The sequence below is a fragment of the Sturnus vulgaris genome, chromosome 2, assembly GCF_052056855.1.
Source record: "Sturnus vulgaris isolate bStuVul1 chromosome 2, bStuVul1.hap1, whole genome shotgun sequence".
In the NCBI taxonomy this organism is placed as follows: Eukaryota; Metazoa; Chordata; class Aves; order Passeriformes; family Sturnidae; genus Sturnus; species Sturnus vulgaris.
In genome coordinates, this window is record NC_142244.1 from 3,864,306 (window position 1) to 3,888,228 (window position 23,923).

At 41.4% G+C, this 23,923-nt stretch overlaps 1 protein-coding gene across 1 annotated transcript; it reads left to right on the top strand.

The window, feature by feature from the left end:
- PLCXD2 (phosphatidylinositol specific phospholipase C X domain containing 2) lies at positions 1–23,242 on the top strand. Its single transcript, XM_014882094.2, has 4 exons — positions 1–103; positions 13,385–13,845; positions 15,054–15,295; positions 17,650–23,242. The coding sequence occupies exons 1-4, from the start codon at positions 22–24 to the stop codon at positions 17,804–17,806; spliced, it is 942 nt and encodes a 313-aa protein (XP_014737580.1). The 5' UTR covers positions 1–21; the 3' UTR covers positions 17,807–23,242.
- Positions 23,243–23,923: the final 681 nt, after the last annotated feature.

Here is a 23,923-nt window from a genome sequence, read left to right on the forward strand (position 1 = left end):
CGCGGCGGCGCCGTGGGGGCCATGGCCGACGGCAACGCCGACTGGATGGGCTCGCTGCCGCCCGCGCTGCGCTCCCTGCCGCTCTCCAACCTCGCCATCCCGGGTAGGGCGGCGGGACGGGGTGTGCGGGGCCGGGGCTGCCGGGGTGGTGGTGGGGGGGGTCGCCTTGGCCGCGGCGTCGCGTTCCGCCCCCCCCCCAACAAAATGCTGAGGCGGTGCTGGGGCTGAGAGGAGCCTCTGTCCATCGCAGCAGAGAATGGAGGGCTTAATCTCCCGTAAATACCGCTGTGAGGCTCTAACCATTGACCTGCTGCTTTCACTGCCTGTAGGAAAGGCAGCTGTGACCGCTGGCGGCCTCCTGAGCGTCTGCAAGTATTTTAAGCAAAGCTGAAATCGGGTAGGGAGAAAGGCTCGGCTGCGTTGACCCCATAGCTGAGGTTTATCAAATGGAAGGCCTGCTGGGATGGGGGCTTGAGCAGCCTGCTCTGGTCAAAAGTGTTCTGCCAGGGGCCTTGGAACTACTTGGTCTTCAGGCTCCCTCCCGACCCAGACCATTCTATTGTATGTCTTTTGTAGGCTGCTTTACAGATAGATAAACTTAGGACTACAACAAGAGATGACCTGAAATTTACTTAGGCTGACATTTCAAATGTAAAGGGCAAAAATTGCTCTTCCTTGCAAATATCAATAGGGAAGGTTTTAGAGGTGGTTGCTGTAGTTCCTGATGCTGATGTTACACTCTGGTCCAGGCTTGATTTTCATTTTAGTGCTTTGGGTATGTGTTGTAGCATACATACAGTCTCAAGCCATGCCTGGGGAGGTTCAGGATGGGCATTAGGAGAAGTTTCTTCACAAAAAGGGTGATTAGGTATTGGATGGGGCTGCCCAGGGAGGTGGTGGGGTCACTGTCCCTGGAGGTCTTTAAGGAAAGACTGCATGTGGTGCTCAGTGCCACGGTCCGGCTGGCAAGGTGGTGTTAGGGCTTAGCTTGGACTCTCTGATTTCAGCGGTGTCTTCCAATCTAAATGATTCTGATTCTATATAGCATTGAGATACTTCCCTAGTAACAGAGTAACTTTTTGTGTCGGAAGAATGTAGCCATTTCTCTACGTACTCAAATGCCCGTGGACCATGTAGAGAAAGGGCTGCGCACCTCCTATGCGCTGACTGCTGTGTTACCTGAATCAGAGCAGTTAAAATGCCAGGTTTCAATCAGAAATGGTGCCCTTTCCTATCCTGACAGTAGCAAAAACAATTTATGTGACCTTGTTCTATTGAACAGGGCAATGAGACAAAAAAGAAATTAAATGTTCATATAAAATTCAAATGCCAGCAGACTTTGAAACATCTGGTAAAGAGAGGCTTCTCGGTTTTAGTGAACTCATAAATCAACTTCTTGTTGTTTAAGCCACTTAAAGACTGTGAAACCATGCAGAATGTTATGATTTAGATTGCATTAGCTGCAATGCTTCTATCACTTGCAAACATCATGCAACCAGTGTTGCAACAAAGAAACCAAGTAAATGGGTGATTTTTTCAGTAATGTACTTTTAAAATGGGCAATGTTGTTTTGGGTTTTTTTTAAATGCTTGCAGTATATGTTTATTTGTGATCAAGATTGGTGTATCTCCCCACCACTTTCCTGTAAATATATACCTCATTCAACCTGCAAGCAGGCAACAGATATTTTGGGTAGATTTTTGTCGTTTTTTATTACTATTAGTTTAGTCCAGGGATTATTTTGCTGAAGTAGGGTTTTGATGTTGTGCTTGACAGAGTGACATTTTTGAGAGCCAGGGGTGTTCCTAGCAGTGTGCAATCCAGGTCCGAGTTGAGGAATCTTCACAGACCCTGAGCAGCAATGGAGATCAGTGTTACCTTCAAAAGAGAGGTGAAAGGTCAAATGAGAAGCAGTTTTGTCTGTGCTTAATGCCAGTGTGTGCCTATGATAGGAGTGGCCAGCTTTTGTCCATCTCAGGATACATTTGTTTTCTGCCTGAAATGATGGACTCAAGTGGTTTTGATTTGGGGAGTTTGTTTGTTTCCCCCCCCACACTCTTTGTTATCCTTTGTACATAGGAACAGAGATAGAGCTCCAGAAGTGGAGCTCCTTAAAACTTTTTTTTTAACCTGAAATAAAATCAGCACTCAAAGTCATGAAACTGTTGTTGTTTTAAACGTTTTGCACTTTGAAGAACTGCAGCATTTTAAAAAAATTACCCTTTTTTTTTTTTTTAAGAAAAGAACAAAATGATGGTATCATGGGGCTATTTAAAGTGAAAGAATTTAGAGTGTATACACAAAAGAAATTCTTAGATTTAATTTATTGTATACTACTGTGAGTGGGAAGCTCTCTTATATATTGCCCAATATGTCTTCATAGAGTTTTCCTGCTTCATTTGTTGCAAACCTTTTGCTTTTGGAGCTGCTTTTTTCCACTGGCTTTAGAAAAGTTGGCTGTGACATCTGGGGGTCCTTTTAAAGCCACATTATTTTATGATTCCATGAGCTATTAAATAATGAGATACTTGAGAAGGTAGAGAAGGTCATTCTTTCCTCAGGCCTTAGAACCAATTGGGTGTTCATGAGGTATGTGGGGTGTTTACATGATTATTTAACTCTGCTCAAAATGAAGAGAGAATTTGAAAAAGTTGAGGCCCTTCTCCAAAGCTTGTGTGTGATCAGTTCCCACGTTTGGGCTTTTCTGTTACTTCTGTTGGGAAAAACTCTAGCCAAAATGCTAAACCAGTCGTATACAAGAAAAAGAGATGAGGTTTCCTGTGCAATGTCATGAGAGGAGGGGCCTTTTGCAATGAAAAATTGCCAAATATCCAGTAACTAAAATGTCATCAACTTTATAGGCATGCAATATAGTCAACAAAAATAACTACCCTCAAAGAGCAGTGACCTTGTGTGAAAGTCTAGAGGGTTTTCCCTTAATTATATTCCAGTAATCCTCTTAGGATGTGGGTTTAAAAAAGAACCCTTAAACATTTTGATTGTGGACGTGACCTTTGACAGGGTATTGTAATAGTGCTTGTTTAATCTCAAGCTGGTTTACAGTACAGAATTTTATGAAATCACAACTGTGATACTAACTAATTTCCTTGGTCATCTTTTCATCTGCATCTGCTACTTTTCTTATTTCACCATGCAGAAATGGAGCACAAAAATCTGGAATGCTCTCACTGATCAGCTTTCAAAGTAAATCAGCTGTTTAAACAATTAGCTGGAGAGCCTAGTTGTTCCTTGTTTGTACTTGCATCCTGATAGTTGATAGCACCATGGTATGTCCAGTTTGTACTGCTTCATTTGAACTGCTGCAGAAACTTTTACAAGGGCAAGTATCTTGATTACCTTGGTGCTAGAGTCTGAAGTCTCTGCATCTGAAGGTATGGCACCGTTTTCCTGTTTCATTAAACTTTTACGTGAATACTTATATTAGAACAGGTGAAACACTTTGTCTGTCTCAATCTCCACTGGGGGAGGTCATGATAAGCTCGTGCCTTTTGGTTTGAGACAGAATGGCAGTCTAGCAGATGTTCACTGCCAGCTATCAGTGTCTGTTTGTTGAGTGTTTCATTAATCCAGCCTCCAAGGTGCTGGATGAATGTAATGAGGAGAAGATCCGGCAATTCTGTTTTCCTTTGAGTCTTGGTAATAATATATTTACTTAATCCTGTCTGGACTATTCCAACTTGAAATATGTAAGAGCCATGATGTAACAAGTCTACTTAGAGTTTTGGATCAGATCAATCTGTAGCCCTTGATTGGCTCCCAGTTCTGGTCAGGACAACTAGCTGTGAGTTTTTCCATGCTCCTAATTTTCTTTCTTTGTCTTCCAGAGAAAACATAGGATGGCTTAGATAGGGATCCACTGCTGCTTGCAGGAGCACCCAGAAGAGTTATGGGTGCCTTTTTGTAAATAAAGTAAGGTAATCAAAAGTCTCTTCTGTCCCCTGCCTTTCCTTCTCTCCCCCTCCAAGTGCAAATGAGTGTGTTCCCCGAGTTAACCTGGTGGGAAGGTTTTTGTAGTGGTGATGGTTTAGATGGATTTTTTTTATTTTGAGAAGTGGTTCTTGTCAGAAAAGCTGCTTGCAACAACTGCTCACAGAGCTGGGCAAGCCCCAGGGTGAGTGCTGGACTGTGTGGGTGTCCCAAGGGAACACAAAGGTGAACCTGATGTGTCATGGCACTGCAGATACAGACAGGAAAGAACAACAGGTGGAATGGCTGTATGTAGAATAAATGGGTGATTGTTTTCTTTCACATAGCTTTTACTAATAGCCTTTGTTTCAGCCAAACTAAGCTTAGTTGGGGGACAGTTAATTTGAATCTGAACTAAGTTGTTTGACAGGAGTCACTGAAGAAGAGAGATAAAAGATGGAAAATTTTGGACAAGTAAAATGTTTTACTTTAGCACTTTGAAGTGTGATATTAAAAAAGCCAACCTTACACCAATGGTTTTCTCCTGGAGCATAAGATTTCTTTTGTAGAATTTTGAAGTGAAGGTGTTTGTGTTGTAGTCAAACTTGGTATATCTAAGGCTAATTGGAAATGGTAAGGAAGCTTTTGCCACCAGACATCAGTTTTTCAGCCACTGGTACACCTAGAGCCAAATGTCACATTCAGCAGAGTGCTCTGGTGCTGCGGAACGTGCAGGCTGCCTGTCCAGGGAGAGGTGTGGCAGCTCTCCACCTGTGGCTTCTGGTAGTGTATAGGGCCTCTTCTGTCATCTTCTAGGTGTGTTCTTGCTTCCTTAGAAAGCATGTGGAAGGCTGGCCAGAATCTCATTTCTAAGTCATGCAGAGCATTTGGAATGTGAAGCCATTCCTGTCTGCATCAGGTTGGACAACTGCTGAGGAGTTTTCTGGGTTGTAGCTAGAGCTTGTTGTAGAGCTGACAGAAAAAATGGGGTTTACAGTTCCAGAAACTTTTTTTTAACAGATAAAATAGTATTGACCTGAATATGTCCAGAACAAGACTGTATTGGAGACTCAGAGCAGTTGGTAAAGTGTCTTCAACTTGACTGTTCACTGATTCCCCAAGGAGAGATATGTCCTTGCTCTTCTAAAATAATAAATCTTTGCTGCTCCAAACTATAGCATAGTCAAGCTGCCTAATTTCCCCCCTATGACACACACACACTCTTGACTTTCTAGCCAACTTTTAATGTAATAACTTTGCACAGTTTGTTCATGATAGTGTCAGTATGACTAGCCCAAAACTTGCCACAATACAGTATGCCACTGTTTCTGCCCTTCTCTGAGAAGTTCATCCCAAGAGCCTCAGTAAGAAGCCTCCTGATTTTTATTTAAATGATCAAAGTACTATGAAATCATTATCCCTGGAAAACAAAGCTTTGCAAATATAACTAGTAGGCAGTCTTAACAAGGAGCAACCCTGCTGGCCAAGCCCATGGTTCAGCTTAAAGGGGGACAGAAGACATGGAGTAGTGTTTCTTGTGTTGATAACCTGCTGTGGGTGACTGAGTTGGTGCAGTAGGGTGACTGTCTTCATGTGCCAGGTTCACAAGGAACACTTGGAAGTGCTGGGGCCCTGAGCTTCTTCTGTACAGGATACCGTCTTCCCATTCACCAGCTGGCCAACTCTGCTGTCCTGACAGTGCAACTGTACCCCAAAAACCCAAGAGCTGCTTGATTTGGAGTTGGCCAAACAGAACCAAAATGGTTCTGAAAAGAAGCAACAGCACTGTCGAGTTGAGAGCTGGCCACTAGGCTCTGACTGGATTGGGTGGTTTTTGTCTGCATGACCCTGAGGTGTGCTGCTGAGCTTGCTAATGCTGTGATTTTCTTGTTTATTATGTGGACGTGTGTGCTGAGAGGAGTGGTAGTGACCTTGAGGCTGGATCCTTCTCCCAAACAGTTTTCCTTTGGAGTTCTAATTAAAAGGATCATTTAATCAGCTGAACCGGCCATCTGTTGGGTTGAAGTTCAAAGGGAAGAAATAAAAGATTTATGTTTTGATTCACCAAGCTTTATTTTCCTTCTCAATTTAGTTTGCATCTACCAATGAATCAGGTGGTAACCACTAGAAGAAAGTATCTGCATAAGTATAGTGATGTTGAGTATGATTTCTAAACGTAGAATTTTCTGAAAGGACAAGTTATTTTATTACCTTGTAGACTATTTGATTGTAACAACAACTCTGTAATATTTTTAGAGAGTCTATTAAACTATCTGGACTGTTAGACTGCTGAGAACATTTGATGGCAGTTGTTCCACTATTCCTAAGCAATGAAGTATTACATTTGTGTGTCCCTCTGTGAGGAACTGGTCTGGCAGACACTGGGTCTGTGCAGGAGTTCCCCTGAAAAGCCAGTTTAGGGCTTCCCTTTTTAAAGGGCTAATGTCATTTGTTTAGCCAAAACCAAATTACTCTTAAAATGCCACAAAATTTTTTAGACAGTATACGAAGGTCTGTTTTTTTTAATCTGGAAAAATTTTCTTCCTGTTGCTTATTAAGATCTGTACCCTAGAGAGGGACTTAAGTGTATCTGGTAAAGTCTCTTCAACTTGACTGTTCACTGATCTCCAAGGAGAGAGGTAAATGAGTGCAGAACATGCCGAAGTTCTACTTCAAGTAGAGAAAATTAGTTGTAATGTTGACATAAATGGTTGTTGTTCTCCTTCCATGTTGTGAAAGTTTGTTTTCCTGCTTTTCCAGCCAAGTTGCTTAAAGAGAGAAAATTACCATGTAATAAAAGTCTCTGGAGCCTTCTCAGAAGAGAATGAACCCTTGGTCAGTTCTGAGTGGTCACAAAAGAGGCGTTTAGGACACTAAGCTCAAGGGCTTTTTCCTTTTTGAACATGTGGATTCAGTCAGGCTTTGAAATGGTAGAGACATGCTGTGTCTTTCTTGCATTCCCATTGCAGACAGCTGAGATTGTTGATAAATGGGAAATCATTGCTAAATGACCTTAAACTTCAATGGCAAACTTCATTGGCAACTCCAGCCAGTGCCAGAAGGATTTCTTTTGTCTGGAAAGAAAAGCAAACTGCTCTGTGACATTGTGTCTGACATTTTTAGGTTGTCTTTAAGCTCTTGCATCCCATTGCACTGCCTGAAAGGGGCAGTGGGGGAAATGAGGGTAGTTCTTGGATAGAGAGAGGGAGTTTTCCTAAGAGGATTTGGTCTGTACTAGGATTTGTCTTTCTTAATGGAACTGCATTAAGGCTATCTAAAGGATTCTTGTAGGTTTCTTAAAATATATTCAGCTATATAGTTTTAGATAATTGATTATCAATAGGATGCTTCTTATTTCTGCCTCATCTCCTTTTGCTAGACAAGTTAGTATGAACTATTTGATTTGCTTTTCATTAGTAATGAACTTTTAAGATGTTAATCGTCTAATAAGAAAATCTGGATTGTTAATGACCTGAATCCTGAGGACTTCTAGACTTTGAGAGGCACTTTTGCTTATTCTGTTTTTCCCTCAGTTTTGGCACACACAGGACATCTGGCTTAAAAGAACACTAGTGGGATAGCCTTGACTCACTAGCACTTACATCCTGTGTTTTTGGAACTTGATTACTGTTCTTCTGCCCATCTTGGATGTGTAATGCCTGCTACGCTGTGCCATGTGCAGTGGTTTGTAATGGATAAGGAATGTACTTTGGCGAGCAAAGCTTGTGCTAAGAAGTTTAGTGTCACTGCAGCTGGGGTGATTCTTTGGTCATAAGTGACCCTATAATGCTTTTCAAGGACAGGTATATTTTTTTTTACATTGCTTCTTAGTTTCAAGTTATGTTAAATATTTGTTTCTTGCAATTCTCATCTCCTGTTAGTGTTCTATTCATATAAAGGTCAGTCCAGCTTATTCAGATCTAATTAAGCTTACTGACAGCACACTCATCTGCCCTTGTACTTTCATGTATTACTTCTTGGTTGGCCAAATGTTTGCAGAAAGTGTCTTGAGCTGCTGCTTCTGACTAGTCCACAGCCTTGGAACCAGGAAGGCTTGAAATATGCTAGGAGACATGCTTGCATCTGAAAAAACCCAAGAGTTTGTCTTGTTTTTCAGTGATTGGCGGTGCACAAGTAATGTTCTATGTTGGAAGATCTGTGTTTTGCATGCTGTATATGTCATATGTTTATGTCTCCATATGTTTCCAGTCATATGTTTCATTTTCCCTGAATGTAAATTTACAAGGGGTTGGTGACATGATGCTAATCCCTGTCTCTCTGCTGCAACTGTATTTGCAGGAAGTATGATGTGGAATCAAAAGATAATACCAAATGACATAGAATCAGAGAATATGTTGAGTTGGAAGGGGCCTACAGGATCATCAAGTCCAACTGCTGGCCCTGCACAGGACACTCCCAAGAGTCACACCCTGTGCCTGAGAGCATTGTCCAAACACTCCTTCAACTTGGACAGGCTTGGTGCTGTGACCACTTCCCTATTCCAGTGTTCAGCCACCATACGGGTGAAGAACCTTTTCCCAAGATCCAATATAAGCCTCGGCTTTGTGCTGTTTCCTCAAGTCCTGTCACTGGCCATGAGACTGAAGATCTGTAGCTGGTATTTGTTGACATTGGAGGCTTGATAACATTCTGTTGATGAGTGTCATCTGTTTCAGCTCCACCGTGGGTTACTTTAGCTATCTGTGAGTAATTAGCATGACAAATAAACACACTGGGAAGTTAGATTTTACCGCAGATGTGATGATTAAAGGCTGCTGTCTAACAATTAGCACAAGGCCTTCAACAAAAAGTCATCCTGAACAGTGAAATACAATTTTTTTAGCGTATAAATTGAATTGAAAAGTGAGCTGTTTAACATACAGTTAACTCGAGGAATTAGTATAAGCAGAAAAAAAGGATGTTTAAAGATATGAATGAAATTTAGTCCACAGTTGCAATTATTGGGATAAAATTAGGAGGTTTATCCATAATTTTAAGTCTGGCATCTGGAAGATACCAATGTAATACTATTCCAACTCTAACACACCCTTTGTTATATATTTGTTAAATATCTGGGCGTTTGATGGCATGTTTTTCCTTGAAGCTGCCAGCCTTTGTCAGATGAAAGAAGTGAAACTGAAATAAAGCTGCCAGCTGATTAGCTGTCCCCTAATTTTTGTCTTTGAATATGCAGTCTCTTTCCTGATTAAACTTAATGCTTGCTGCTTCCTGCTGCACATCTTCACCCAGTGGGAAGCAACTGGCAAATCGTCATCTCTTCTTTGTGTTTCCTGTGCCTGACTTGGTTTTGGGAAGGGCTGAGCACCAGACTGATGCCATGTCACCAGAGCAGCTCAGTAGGGTTTGCAGTCTGAACACTAATCCGGTCTCATCTACAGTAAGTCTGTGTCCTGCACGTGCAGGAGCATGCTTCTGAGGCAGTTCAGGCTGGGGTTCTGGTCTTTCCTTGCCTAGAGGACAATGAAGACACAGTTTCTTGGCTTTTCTCTGCCTTTTAACTTTTCAGTGGGTGAGGTAGAGGTTATAAATACCTAGTTTTGTTAATTGCTTTGTCCACCATCAGCAGGTTTAAGGAATAGCTTTACTGAATAGGGTGTTATTTATATTTAAGTTGTTAATTACCATGTGAAATGTCTTGCTTCAATAATTCTTGAGGTTGTTTTTTTTCCCAAGAAAAGTACTCAGCATAATTTGAGGCACATTATTTGTGTGGTGGGGAACAACAGATGGTGAGGGATTTTTTTTACACATGGAAAAGACTTTACACTGTAATGTATGAGAGTTTTGTGGTTCTTGCTCTGTCCAGGAACTGCCAGCCTTGCTGCTGTCGCTGGGCAGTGTCCAAATACCTTCACACATCCTTGTGTTAGACATGAATTGAGAATCTGCTTAGCAGCTCTTACACTGAGCTCCTGACAAAATGAGGCTGGTCTGCTCCATTCTTGTGGTGTAGCCTCTGCCCTTTGCCTTTGAAGTTTTACAGATTTGGGTTGGTTTAGGTTATGCTTTTTCAAAAGGAAATCATGCTGTATCACATGTATCAGCAGCCAGCTTGGCTGCTGCCATAGCAACCGAATGGCAAGACTTTTTATGAGTTTAGGGATAGAGTGAAGGACAGCAGGGATTATTTTGACATCGTGATGGAATCAGCTTAGCATGTACTTAACATTGCAGCTAAGCAATATTAAAAGGCAGTGCCTGAGCTGGTAGTAGATCCCAGTGATCTGAAATTAAAGAAGAGCCTGGTGGATGATGTGGTCTTTACCTTGCTGTTACCCCACAGCCCCACAAGTATCCAGTGCTGTTGCTGCAGGGGTTCAGTTTGGGTTTTTTTCCTCTTACCAGAGTCAAAACATTGTGGGTCGAGATTTGGCCTAGATATTGGTGACTGGCCTTTTTAAATGACCATTGAAGACCTAATTGAACTTCTGCTGTCTTTCCAGCCTCAGTATTGATCACAGAATGATCAACAGAATTGGTGATGCTTCTCTGCCCTCCTTAGAAGGTGATGTGCTACCAGCAGTGCAAAGGAGGAGATGTTTTGCAAATGCTCCAGCTCATGTTCTGCTTGGTTATATCTAAGTACACATGTTGACTTCGATGTAGGAGGGAAACTCAATTTCCTAGGCTTTTAGCAGAGCCATGGGGCAGGAGTTAATAGGATCTTCTCCAACTATAGAAGAATGTCACACATAGTTCAGTTTGCTGGTAAGGACTGCAGTTTTTAAACTATGTGTCGAAAAAGTTGCAATGTGCTGACTTGTTTGGTTTTTTTATATTGCTAGGCTGTAAATAGAATTTGGTTTGTGATAGTGCAAGGAGAAAATTTGTTCTTTGTGTCCTTAAAAGTACCTTGTAAGTGACAAGCTGCAAAGGAAAAACTTTTGTATCTGTAAAGTGACTGATCAGAATTAGGAAAACAAGTTGTTTTTTGATTAAGATTTACTTGCACAACTCTCAGGTGACAACAATATATATATTGGTGGCCAGATAAAATTCTCATTCCTTTGTAAGGCAGATTTATCAGTCGGAGGGAGCATAATGGTGCGAGTGACTCCTATAGGTCTCAAGGCTGCTGCACTGTCTTAGATAAAATGAAAATATTTCTTATGTCATTATTCTGTGATGTTACACAGTCTTCTATAGTGACCTAAACAGAAGAAAAAATAAGAATTGATCTAATTAAGAACTAGGAATAAACTGAACAAAGAACACAACCAAATGAAAAATTTCTTTGTGTAGAGCTATTAATTCCAAGATAGAAGACAAGCTCCTTGTGATTAAAGTCTACTTTCCAAATATTCTAGAAGCTGGAATGATTCATTCTGCTGTACAGGGAGGTAGATGAAACTCAAATATCTGTAAACTGCAGTTTGAAGTATCATATGGCTTCTGAAATGTCTTCAGTAGATGTTTGCTCCTGGGTTTTGTTTGAGGTTGCATGTTTGGAGATGAGGAAAAAAATCTGGGTGTTGCTCCACAACTGATAGCCACTTTGTGATGTAGTTTACTGGGACAGGTACTAAAAAGCTGCTTAAGCTGACATCTTTGGCACTTCTCACTTCTGTCTGGAGAGCCATTACAGAGACCCGCTTATAGAAATGCTGTGAAGAATTCATGGGGAGTTGGTAAAAATTAGTTTTAGTGTTCATTTGTGAAGCTTGAAAACTAGCCATCACACTACCTGTTCACTAGTTTTGAACTAGTTTGAAATCCATGGAAACAGAGTGCATTTAAGGTTATTGAGAAGTGATGTTTAGTTTATGCACAGTCTGTTCTTTCATCTGGATTGAAAATGCCGACAAGATAATCCAGTTGAGATCATAATCTTGTTTGTAGCTCTGATCTTGCATCACAGGAAATGCATCAGTGTTCAAGTGAGCACTGGTACACAAATAAAAGGTTCAGATAAAGGAGGCTATGAATGCCTCAAATGTTATCTTGAGATTGAATATGACATATTGGGATTTTAAAGAGTTGCAGACTGAGGTAGAGGAGGAAAAAGAAAAAGAGGAGAAAAGCATAGTCCTAGAAGCAGGACAAGCATGCAGGAATGTAAAACAGGTGCCAGCAGCATGGTGCAGGGTCACTGTACCCTGGGGCAGCTGGAAAATGAACTGCTTGTGTGAAGATGCTTTCTCTGCACTTCAGCAAATGGGTCCACAGATGGCAGATGGGGTTTGGCTTAATGGGCAAACTCTTCTCCTGTCCTGAAGAAAAAGGGCAACGTGTTGTTAGAGCTCCTAATAGTGTCTTTGCTGGCTGGAGCTTCACAAGGAAGGTGAGCCTGGAGCAGCTACAGCTTTTTGGCTAGATTGCTGGTGCCTGGTGGAAATGATGAGAAATCCATGGTAAACCTCAGGCTGTAGTGGATCAGCTTCTGCCAGTCTTTGTTTTGTGCTATTGTATCTTGGTCTGCACTGTACCACAAATACACTGCCTTTTCACTCTTTGTTCTGTTACTGACTTGGCTAAGATAGGGATATTTCATTGATTGAAACATTTATTTTGGAGTTTTGTTACTTCTCAGGGTTTTTTTTCCCATTTACTACTGAATTTCCAATTGGAAGTAATTATAATAAGCAAAAATTTTATATTGGAGATGCAGTTTCTCTGCCAAGGTACAGATTGTGTTACGGGAGCTTTTTTGGATGTGTATTATATTGGTAGGGACTGGTGATTTTGATTGTTGGTTGTGGTTTTTTTGATTAATTTTCCCTTCACCATGCCTTTAGTCACTCAAAAGCATGCCAAGTAAAAGACATGTTCGTGAACTTGTTTAACATGAGCTTGGTATCTATTCACACTGTAACTGGTGGTATGTTCAATTGTTCCACCTCTAAGTCCAGCCAGTCATTGCCCACTGTTCTAACTACGAATCATTTATCTGCCATCTCAGGGCTAAAGTGAGATGTGCTGGTAAGGCATGTGCAGGTGCAGATCCCTCAGTCCATTACATAAATAAAGAGACCCGTTCCAAGATGTTTGGCGTATGAGGTTATGGTTGGATTTGCCAGGTAGAAATAAAGTCTCAGATTCTTAAAATTAATCTGAAGTCTCATCTTACATCAGTCTTGTACCAGGCTCTGGGGAAGCTTTGGGCATTGATTTGTAGTTTGTAAAGGAAGGAAAGAAGGGAGGTTAGAAGGAAGTTTCTCTTTACCACAGATGTTTGTTTTGTGATGTTCAGAGAGCATTGAAATTGGGAGCTCATGCAAGAAAGCAGTTCAAACTGAGAAACTTATGCTTAACTCTTATTATATTGTCAGGGAAAAGTAATGTGTAAAGGATAGTTTGAAAGACTCACATGTGAGCTTAACGCTTCTGTATCCCTGTCATACATGTAGGACTTTGTTCAGTTTTCAAGGCATGTGGTTATATGTGTTTTGGGAGAGTCACTTTTCCTAAAATTAATTTTTCTTGGCTTTTTTTCTAGGATCACATGATTCTTTCAGCTACTGGGTTGATGAGAAATCTCCTGTGGGACCAGACCAAGCTACAGCCATCAAACGTTTGGCCAGAATTTCCTTGGTTAGAAAGATCATGAAGAAATGGTCAGTGACTCAAAATTTGACTTTCAAAGAGCAGTTGGAAGGTGGGATCCGCTACTTTGATCTTCGTGTATCTTCCAAACCTGGGGAAATAGGAAAAGAGACTTACTTCATACATGGCTTGTTTGGCATCAAAGTATGGGATGGGCTGAAGGAGATGAATAGTTTTCTTGAGCAGCACCCTAAGGAAGTAATCTTCTTGGATTTCAATCATTTCTATGCCATGGATGATAGCCATCACCACTTCTTGATCAACAGGATCCGCTCAGCATTTGAATCCAAACTTTGTTGTGTTGAATGTGTAGAATATGTGACATTACTGTACATGTGGGAGAAGAAACACCAGGTAGGGAAAGGATGTTTAATGTTTTTCAAACCCAAAATGTTAAGATTTTCAAAAGGCAAGCTGGGTGTAGCTCCTACTCACAGGTATTGGACCAAGGATGCTAGGCTCATATTAGAGCCCACTAGGGCCTCCTCTGTGTAGTGTGCATGTTTTTCTCCATTTATATGCAGCTGTGTATTCCTTCATCCATGGTGTGGCCAGTCTGTCCTTCTACCAAACACATTTGTTAAATAATTAAGCCATCGTGTCCTTGGAGCCTTGTGCTTCTCAAAGTGTTTTCTCCCTGAAGGGGCACATAGTGCAGACTTGTCTTGGTGAGGGTTTGATTAACTCTTGTCCTTCTGGCCAGTGCAAAGCATATGAGCTTTAGCATGACTAAGGTGTGGACTGAATCTCTTACCTCCTTTGCAGCCATCCATATCTGCAGAGGTGAGGTTAATGCCTCTTCTCTGTGGTAACTGCACCCATTGGCGCACAAAAACTGAGAGCAGAAAAGCTGCAGCATGTAATTCTTAGACTGGAAATGAGGCTTTGAGAAAATGTTCTGAACTGGTGCTGTCAATGCTAGGGTTCAAAATGAATTTGATGTAAACGTGGGTGTTAGTAAAAAGCATTGCCTCTGTGCTGTAGAGAATCACCTTACAAGGTATAAAATACTAACTTTGGATTTGATGGTTTTGCTGACAGCAAGAGTGGCTTTCATTTCTCGTGCAAGTGCAAGCACAATGCCAGTATGTCAGTCATGTGCCAATCAGCCCAGCACACTTTACCCTCTTAGTAGGAGGTATTCAGGAGATGGCAAAGACTGCCAAAATCCTTAACTTCAAGTACAGATACAGTATTTTCTGGCAGTAAGAAGTTGCAATGCGTTTAAGCTGAGTTCTCTAAATGACAGAGGCAACTGTGTCATTTTAAACTGATGACCCATAAAGCCTGAAGCAATCCTGTCCTCAAAGCTGAACAAAATGATCTCCATCTCCTTTGGCAATAGTGCAACAAATACACTGACATTCATAACACAAGAGCAACTTCTTTTTGCTTGATCCTCTTCACTGCTATGCTAGCAACAACAGTACTGTATGAGCATAAACCAATGCAGCAGCCTGTTCAAATAAAAATATAGTAATTGTGAATTTTTTGTTTTATTTTTTTGTTTGTTTGCTTTTTTTAAATTTTGATCTGTTTTTGTTTTTTGTTTGTTCTGTTAGGTTCTCATATTTTACCACCACCCTTTGTATCAGGAATATCCCTTCCTGTGGCCAGGTAATAAAATGCCAGCACCATGGGCTAATACAACTAATGTGCACAAACTGCTGCAGTTCCTGGAGACCACACTTGGGGAACGAAGTCGTTATGGGACTTTCCATGTATCTCAAGCAATTCTCACACCCCGAGTGAAAACGATTGCAAGGCATCTAATCCGTGGTCTGAAGAACACACTTGTTCATAGGTAAGGACTTGTCTTGATTTTCTCAGTTCTTGACTTAACATGTCTCATGTTGAAAGAGGCACTGAGCAAGGAAGAAACTAGGAAATGTTTGCTTAGGCTTGCTGAAAGCATGTAGTTTCGCTCAGTGCTGTTGTTCATGAGAGAGATTTGCAATCATTAAAAATAAGGAATTAGCACACATAATGAGGTAACAGGGTATATATGTGTTTCCTGGTAACTGAAACTTTTTCTGAATGTGATATGATTTTGTAAAGTGTAGGATGGATGTGTGGCTTCAAACCAATAATTCATTTCAAATTGGCTAAAGTTGAATTTAGGGGGGTGAGAAAAGCTTGTGCCATGGGGGAAAATTACTTGTTTTGGGACTTAGTTTTGCATTAATCCATACAAATGTCTCAGTAATTTCAGTAATGGCCAGAGATGTATGACCTAGGGCAGTATTTTACCTTGTATTTTTTTTTGGGGGGGGTAAGGTGGGCAGGTTTCCAAAAGTTAGATTCACCATTTGACTTTAATATCACTGACCATTATACAATTAATTTTCCTATAAAATGGTTTTGCTTTGATTAGCGCAGAGTGCCAGTGATTTTTAATAGTGTTAACAGCATGACCAGGATAGTTCCATAGGATTTATTTTATGGAATTTTCACCTATTACCAGAACTGTGAAAGTCATCTTGGATATTAGAAAGAAACTCCTTAGTGTGAGAGTGCTGAGGCCCTGGTACAGGCTGCCCCGTAAGAGAAGTTGTGGATGCCCATTCCCTGTAAGTGTTCAAGGCTGCGTTGGGTTGGGCTCTGACCAACCTGAAGGAAGGTGTCCCTGCAAACGGCAGGCGCTGTTGGAATACGATGGGGTATTTAAGGTCCTTTCCAACCCAGGCCGTTCAGTGGTTCTGTGAATAAAAAAGTGGCAGGTCGGGTGTCAATCCCGGTGTTTCCAGTCCCGTTCCTGTTCGTGGCGTTAGTCCGGCACAGCGCGGTCAAGCCCCGCTGCTGTCGGGGCCGCGCTCGGCACCAGGGGGCGCTGCGGGCCCGCGAGCGCCGCGCCCTGCGGAGCATCAGCGCCACGGCCAGGCGGAATTCCTGGGGAAAAATACCGAGGGATCGCTGCGCTTCGTGGGGTGGGCGAGCAACTCTGCTTCTCCTGGCACGGATCTGTGCTCTAAGCCACTGTTAGCGGGAAGCCTGCCTTCAGTCCATCGCTTTCCCTCATCCCTGACCACTTGTTTGCAACTAAACCGAGCGTTGCAAATAGGTGCTGCTGTTTGCATAAGCATGATTTCTTGTGTGCATTTGCACAAGCTAGCTGATATGCAAATCTGTCTTTGCAGTTTTATGTAGATGCCTGCCTTCTTGTATGGAAATTTTGCCCTGAATTTGATTATTTAAGTGTTCCCGAGCTCTTGCAACAAGTCACACTTAGCTGGCTGAAGTCTGCTGTGTCCTCTGGCAGTAATTATGCCTTAACTCATAGTTCTTGATAAGTTTTTTTGTAATTGTCCTGATGCAGCAGAAGTGGAGAGGTTTTAAGGTTTTTGGGTTTGCTTTCTTTCTCTTCATCATCCTGTTAGTTAATTTGCTAGCCTCTAATCTTCTCAAATAACGTATACATGTTACAGCATTAATCTAAATAATGCTAACATATTTAGCCATTTGTGTCTAACTGCTGAAAAGCGTTATGTTTCATGTTAGAGTGCAAGAAAGCTGGTGCAGACTCTTGACTTGGATTGTGTCCAAGCAATGACCTGAAGTTTTTCTCCATGGTAGAATTTCTAACTCAGTTCCTGATACACCTCTCCTTTATCCAGTTATAGTAATGTATAGCAGGATTCCACCCCTATGGAGCTGACAGCTTTGTTCTAGGTTTGGTTTCCCTGACCCCACTGCTCTGAGTGAGTCTGGAGCCTGGAGAGAGTTTGGGAGAAATGCAATGCACTGCCTCCAACAATTTATTTGCTGCCCACCCTGAGGCAGAGAAGGGCAAGGGAGCATCTTGGGTCAGGTATAGCCTTGCTTTGTGTTACACTGGTCTGCTGTGAAATTGAGTGTTTGACTTGAAAGGTGAAAACTAACCACAGTGGAGAAAATTGTAGTGCAGTGTTAAATCCTAAAGCACAGACTGCCCAGTGAATATAGAGGGGTTTTGTATGCCTGCTAGTTTAGATTGATGACTGACCAATATGTCTGTTGTGTTAAGCACTCATCTCATCAGCCAGTTGCATTTAGGGTGACAGCCAGGCTCTGATCACAAATGTGAGATAATATATCTTGTAAACAGCACATGTTGTGTTTGAAATCAGTAAAGTATGCCGATTTTAAAGTGTTTAATTGTCTTTATTTCAATTTCTTTAGGAACCTGCCGATGATTTTGAATTGGGTGAAAGCACAGAAGCCCGGTGTTATGGGTGTTAACATAATTACATCAGACTTTGTGGAGCTGGTTGATTTTGCTGCTACAGTTATTGCACTGAACGACCTCCTTTTGGAAGAGGACGAATCTGCAACTTAAATCCTGATAGCTGTGTCCCACCTGTGCTCCGTAGTGGACATGTTTGAACTATGCTAAAAGTTTTACTTGTCAAGTGAAACCTATTGTAACCTCTCTTTATGAAAAAAAGTTTCCTAGAGGGAACGTGGTTAAACATCCGTCCAGCCAGGTCCCTTCTCCTGGAGTCATGTGGACCTGAGTGAGCCGAGTGCTGTGTGAGTGCTGCTGGTCTGTCTGTGTGTGTGTGCTCTGTTTGGCTGAGCTGTGCACACATCTGCTGCCGACAGGGGCTGGCCTCTGGAGCAGATGTACCCCTTTGTGGTGCACATTTCCCTGGGGACCGTGCTGCCAGCCCCTGTGTGTGCATCCTGCCCCCTTCCCATGGCCAGGACTCACTCCAGGCATCGCTGCTGATACCATGGCAGTGTGACCAGGCTGGCCTGGGTGGCATTGTTCTTGGGCCACCTCTGGCATAGCTGGGCTCAGCTGGAGGCTGCTGCTCTGTTCATTATGCTGTTTTAGACACTACCTCTGACTTACTTGAAGCGACAATACTGCTGTTGTTCAGGGGGAAGCTGTTAACATTGTGTTAAATATGCAAACTGTCCTGTGGGCCTGAGAGGTGAAGACATGGCACAATCTTTCTTCTCGACCTATTTATTTTACTTTATTACTTCAATGCATTAATTGCAACCGTATTTAAGTGTATTTCTTTTGGCATTAATTTGGAGACTATTTCAGTCTTCAGATTTTGAGACTTATAACTCAAGTCTGAATTCCTGTTTCCTGTGACATATGGGAAACATTCGTTTTCCTGAATTCCTTGACATTTAGGAAACTTTTTCTTTTTCTTTTACCTGTTGGTCACTTGAGGTTTTTTAATCCATCATATTTTCTTTGGGGAAAGGCTGCCTGGGTGAGAAACTCTCTCTGGGAGGAGGTGAGCCAAGTGGGGGCTTGCTTGCTGACAGGGACTGCTCAAAGCCCAGATACTGAATCACTGTGATTTGTGACGGGACAGTGAATTCTGCAGTCAGACCTGAAAGCTGTGCTTGTAGACAGAGAGCCACACCTATTAAGGGAGAAATTTTTCCCGTCTTCACCTGCTTGTGACAATAAGCAAAAATCCCACAAGCACAGGCAGGTGTTAGTACTGTTTCTTTCTTTAGTCATACTTTTGTCTTTCACAATGAAATGTGACCATATATGTTTGAGCCAATGCAATCATATGTTGGTACTTATCAGCACTTAATATTCTAGCTGATAGTATCATGTGGTCTGATATATCTTCATTGTTAATTTTTTTTTAAAAGCACAAAAAGGACTGATTAGCAGATACTTCCGCACTCAATCATCTTCCTGAAGCAACTGTTGGTGCACTAATTATTCACTGATTGTGAGTTTGTATTTATCACTAAGCTTATTTATTGTAGAAGAATTGTCTTTATATGTATTTAATTCAAAGGAAAAATTAATCTCATTATTTATTATTTATTTTCTTGTTTTGTCCAGTGTCTTCCGTCATGGTCTGACAGCTGTGAAAAATCCTAACCTTCTTTGTTTGTTTGTCACAACTCAGGAGAAATGTAAAGGTTTGCAAACCTTCCATGTGAACCTTGGCCGAGTTCAGAGCAGACTGTAATCTGATTTATCTGTTGTTTGCATGGCTTTCATTAGAGTTCCTTGAATTTTTTAACTGAATCGTTTCTTGAAAGGAGTTGGGGGTGGGGGAAGTGCCTGTCACTCATTGTCTTTCTCCTTTCCACTTCTGTCTCACTTATAGGGGGACAAGTCATAAAAATCAGTTTGGGAGCTGTGTTCAAATTTCTAGTTTAATACTTCCTTTTAAAACCAGAGCAGAAGGTTTTTATTTGATTTAGTATTTTTTTTGGTTGATGAAACTGTCAGAACCTGTTTTGAACAGTTCTGTTCAGTCTGCAAATTTAAAATACCTGGATTTTCCTTAACTGAATTTTATGTTTACTTTACTACTACTACTTTACTCATGGCCCAAACTGAAATTCCATGTGGATTTGGTTTCAGTGGTTTTCTTCTGCAAATTGTCTTGGTGCTCAGAGCTCAGCTGGGTGTTAACACCAAGGTTGTGGGTTTGATCCCTGCATGGGCCATTCATTTAAGAACTGGATTCATGACTCTTATGGGTCCCTTCCAACCTATAATATTCTGTGATTCTGTAACTTGGCTCAAATGCCAGGGAGGCAGAAATAATACCTTTGCAAGGTTCCCTGCAGAACCAGAGACAAAGGAAGGTGAAGTATGGTGCTTGTATTTGACCCTTAATATATTTTGTACTGTGTATATATATCTGCCTCAAAGGAGATTTGTTGGGCTTAACCAATATTTGTATTGTGTGTGCACAGTAATGACTGTTACTAGCCCTTCTGCTGTATTTATTTGAATAGAGATGGGATGGACTCAGGGCTTTGGTTAGACATTTTTAAGTGCAAACTAGAAGTTTCCCTAGCATATTTGCTGTTAATTCTTGCCTCTTTAAGCATGCTGCGTGTTAAGGGTGTTAGCAGAGGGAAAAGAAATGGAAAATAGATTTGATATTAATGGTTAAGTATGTGTGGGAGAAAACATTTCTGCAGGTTTGGCCTGTTAGAAGAGACTTGTGTGTCATTTCAGAGCAGTGCTTGGTGGTGTGCTTCCAATGTGAGGAACTTGACAGTCTTAAATGATGAGTCGGGCAATTGGCAGGTAACACTTGTCTATAACATGACATCTCCCTTGGCTACTCTGGGCAGTGTTCATGCTGGAGTTTAGAATTGGTCCTAAGGTTGTCTGTACCATCCTAAGCAATATGAGCTACCTTTCATCTATTCTGTTACACAGAGAAAAACTATCCATATAATGGGCTTATCTTGCTTATTAAATACCAAAACATACCCAGACTTCCTCATGCTTTGCAAAATTGAGCTCATCTAGGCTTGGACTTTAGGCTCTGGACTCTGTTTTCCAGCATTACAAAATTAAAAGGTGAGTTGGGCAGGAAGGGAGGATCAAGGAAGTGGGTCAGTAGTTTGCATCCAGTGCCCACATGGAAGGTGTGGCAGTGCTTAGCCCAGTTCTGGGCAGCAGGGTGGAGCAGGTCTGGCAGGTGAGTGACAGTGCTGCAGCTCGTACCGGGGCACTTGGCCAAGTCTGGCCCCTGAGAGCAGCAAATAACAGCCTGCAAGGTCAGGATGGGTGAGCTTGAGGAGAATCAAGACGGGCATAAGCACAGGAGAAGGCAGAGGGTTCTTACTGTTGATGGAGAGGCACATCTGGTGAATACAGTGGTTTTAGTCTTGCTTGTATATCTCCAAAGCAGCAAGTTCACTTTTAAACAGGCTGGGAAGAAAACCTCCCCAGAAGAATTGTTCTGATCTCTTGACCATTTGGTAGGTGCTGGGAGAGGAGAAGCCAGAAAACAAGCAGCTGCTTAAGGCAAAGTATTTAAATTGTGTATTCTTGAATAATTACACATCTGGTTTGTTATTACAGATTCAGCTTAGTTATACACTGTTTTATGGCTGTTATTTATCTTCCTGATGTGCAGTCCCTGAATGCCAGGCACACTGGAGGCATTCCTCTCCTCACACTAATTGCTGCTATGTGCATATTTGAGGCACAGTAGACCTCTGTGTATCCCTGATGGGAAGCAGTAGATGTTTGTTATGGAGCATCTATGAGTTTTTAGTTTTAGCCCCTTGCTGTGTCCTGTAGTTGAAAACAGAAAGGCGTTAGTACTAGATTATGCAGACTGACAATCTGTTGGCTTTTTTTTGGGGACTACTGTCATAATACATTGAACTGCATAGGGAAACGGTGATGTTGCCATCTCTGGAAGTGTTCAAAATGTGTGGCTATGGCACTTGAGGATATAGTGTAGTAATGAAAACAGCAGTGATGGACTTGATAGTCTTGTCCAACCCTAACAATTCTGTGATTCAGAGCAGAAATGCTGATTGCAAGAAGACCCATTTTTTGTTAAACAGCCACTTGGGAGGAAAGAATAATAGGGGTCTTTGCTCCTAACACATGCGGGGTTTTGGTGTTGTTGGTACTGACATAACTGAATGTTGGAGTTTAAAAAGCACCCAAATTCAAACACTTTTGAGCAGGGATTTTGGCTCAAACAGGCGTAGGGCTTCTGCCAAGATGCTCATCTATTCTCATCTGGCTAAGCCTTTAGAAATACTTTCTTTGCATACTTGTCTCAGGTGTCAGAGTTCATTGATGCATCATTTAGAAGACCAGGGTTTAGGACTTAACTAGATAGAGGACATGGATATTTTGATTTAGAATTGGATTGCCTATGGAAGTCTGAGAGTGTGTGACTTGAGATTTACTTGAATATGCAGTATTTAACATGACATCCATATGCTGTTTTCATAAGACTTTCATCTTGACTTGAACACGTAATTGCCAATCCCGAATAAGCAATTTTTTTGGTCAGAGGACCATTGTTTGGGACAAAACTTCAGGCAAATTTTCAACGCTTTTTAAAGCACGGATAAATTATCTAATGTGGGAAACAGAACTGACTAAAAAACTTATTTGAAGTACAGATCAGGTCTAAATGCAGAACTTTTGGCAGTGAAAAATAAGATTTTTTTTTTCCGTCTTTGACAAATTCTCCTTCCAGCTTTGTTTTTTAGCTCAACAGATGGGTAGAAGAGCCAGAGCATATGGTGAAGAGCAAATAAATTTTATGCTAAGGACATATATGTAGGACTAACTGTGGTAAGAGTATGGTGATTTACTTAATGACACCTTTAATGGTAATCCTATCAGCTCTTTGATTTAGGCTGTTAAATCAGTCTCTATTTTGCATTAAAATAATCAGTCCCACTAATTCAATACATCTGTTCTGTTGAAGTGTGTTTACTTCTATATGTATATTTATTTCTCTGCAAGTATTACCAAGTAAACTGTTAATTGTAGGGACTGGAATAGGAATGTCAACTTTAGAACTGTGTACTGAATCTGCTTATATTTTATATACCTGAATATTTATGCATTGTGTGTTGTCCATATGAACAGTACTTCTCTTACTCTTTGTTAGACCTGTCATACCATCTACATTGAACTGCAGAGTATTTTTAATTTTAAAAGACGTGTTGGTCAGCACATCCTTTATAAAAATAATTTAGGTGGTTTTTTGATTTTTTTTTTCAATGTCAAATGTATTTTCCAGATGGATTTCTTTTTTTTAACTTTATACTGTGGAAGGGTGCAGAGGGGATCAAGTGAAGAGGAGTTATTCAGTATTTATTTTGTGCAGTTTATCTTATTTTGGCAGTTTGTGCTTTACCCACCTGTCTGATTCAGTTTTGTGAAACCAGGATGCCTCATCTGAACTGCAGATAAATTTGGGGTTTACATCTGTTTCTTCTGCTTTATATCATTGGGGTTTTTAATCCTGAAAATAAAAAGTACAACTTGAGCTAATCATCTTTGCCATGTGTTCTGTACTACTGACTGTTTTGATACACGATGATGACGTGAGTCAGCTAACATCTGTTGAGCTCAGTAGCTTCTCTGATGCAGAATGGTGTCATTGAAGGTTGGTTTGGGATATTTTTTTTTTAGGTGCTACATCTTGCTGAACTTGTGTCCCCTGAGTAGGCAGCCCCCAGACAATATCCTCATTTTTAGGATATGCTGACAACTTCTCAGTGCAAGTAGTAGTGCAAAGTGATTCTAAATCAGTGTGTGCTTGCACTTGTGTGTACACACAGCTAACATCTTTGCCTGACTGCACTGGGACCAAAGCTTGCTGCTCCATGGATCCAGTTCTGTCCTGGAAGGCAAGTACAACTTCTGTGCAGTCTCTACTGCTGTAATAGAGGTAGTGAAGCTCCATTGTAATATTTGATTAGGAAACAAAGCATTGATAATGATTCCTGGAGCCTGGGCTAAAGTCGGATGCTTGTAACCCAGTGAGAGCAGGCACACCCTTCTTTTGGGTTGCTTGCAGCGTGCCTGTCTTGAAGATGTGGGAGTACTGGAGCTGGGGAGAGAATGGATGGCCCTAATTCCCTCATGTTTTCAGACAGCGGTGACTGAGGAGGAGCTATCTGTAGATATTTTTAAAATCCCAAAGTTAGAGCTGGGAATTCTGAGCTTAAT

What these genes read in the sequence shown, in the direction of transcription:
- PLCXD2 (XM_014882094.2), top strand. Translation starts at nt 22, where the DNA reads ATGGCCGACGGCAACGCCGACTGGATGGGCTCGCTGCCGCCCGCGCTG. An exon ending in TGTGGGAGAAGAAACACCAG is followed by an intron (nt 13,846 to 15,053) that starts GTAGGGAAAGGA and finishes TTGTTCTGTTAG; the next exon opens with GTTCTCATATTTTACCACCA. An exon ending in AAGAACACACTTGTTCATAG is followed by an intron (nt 15,296 to 17,649) that starts GTAAGGACTTGT and finishes CAATTTCTTTAG; the next exon opens with GAACCTGCCGATGATTTTGA.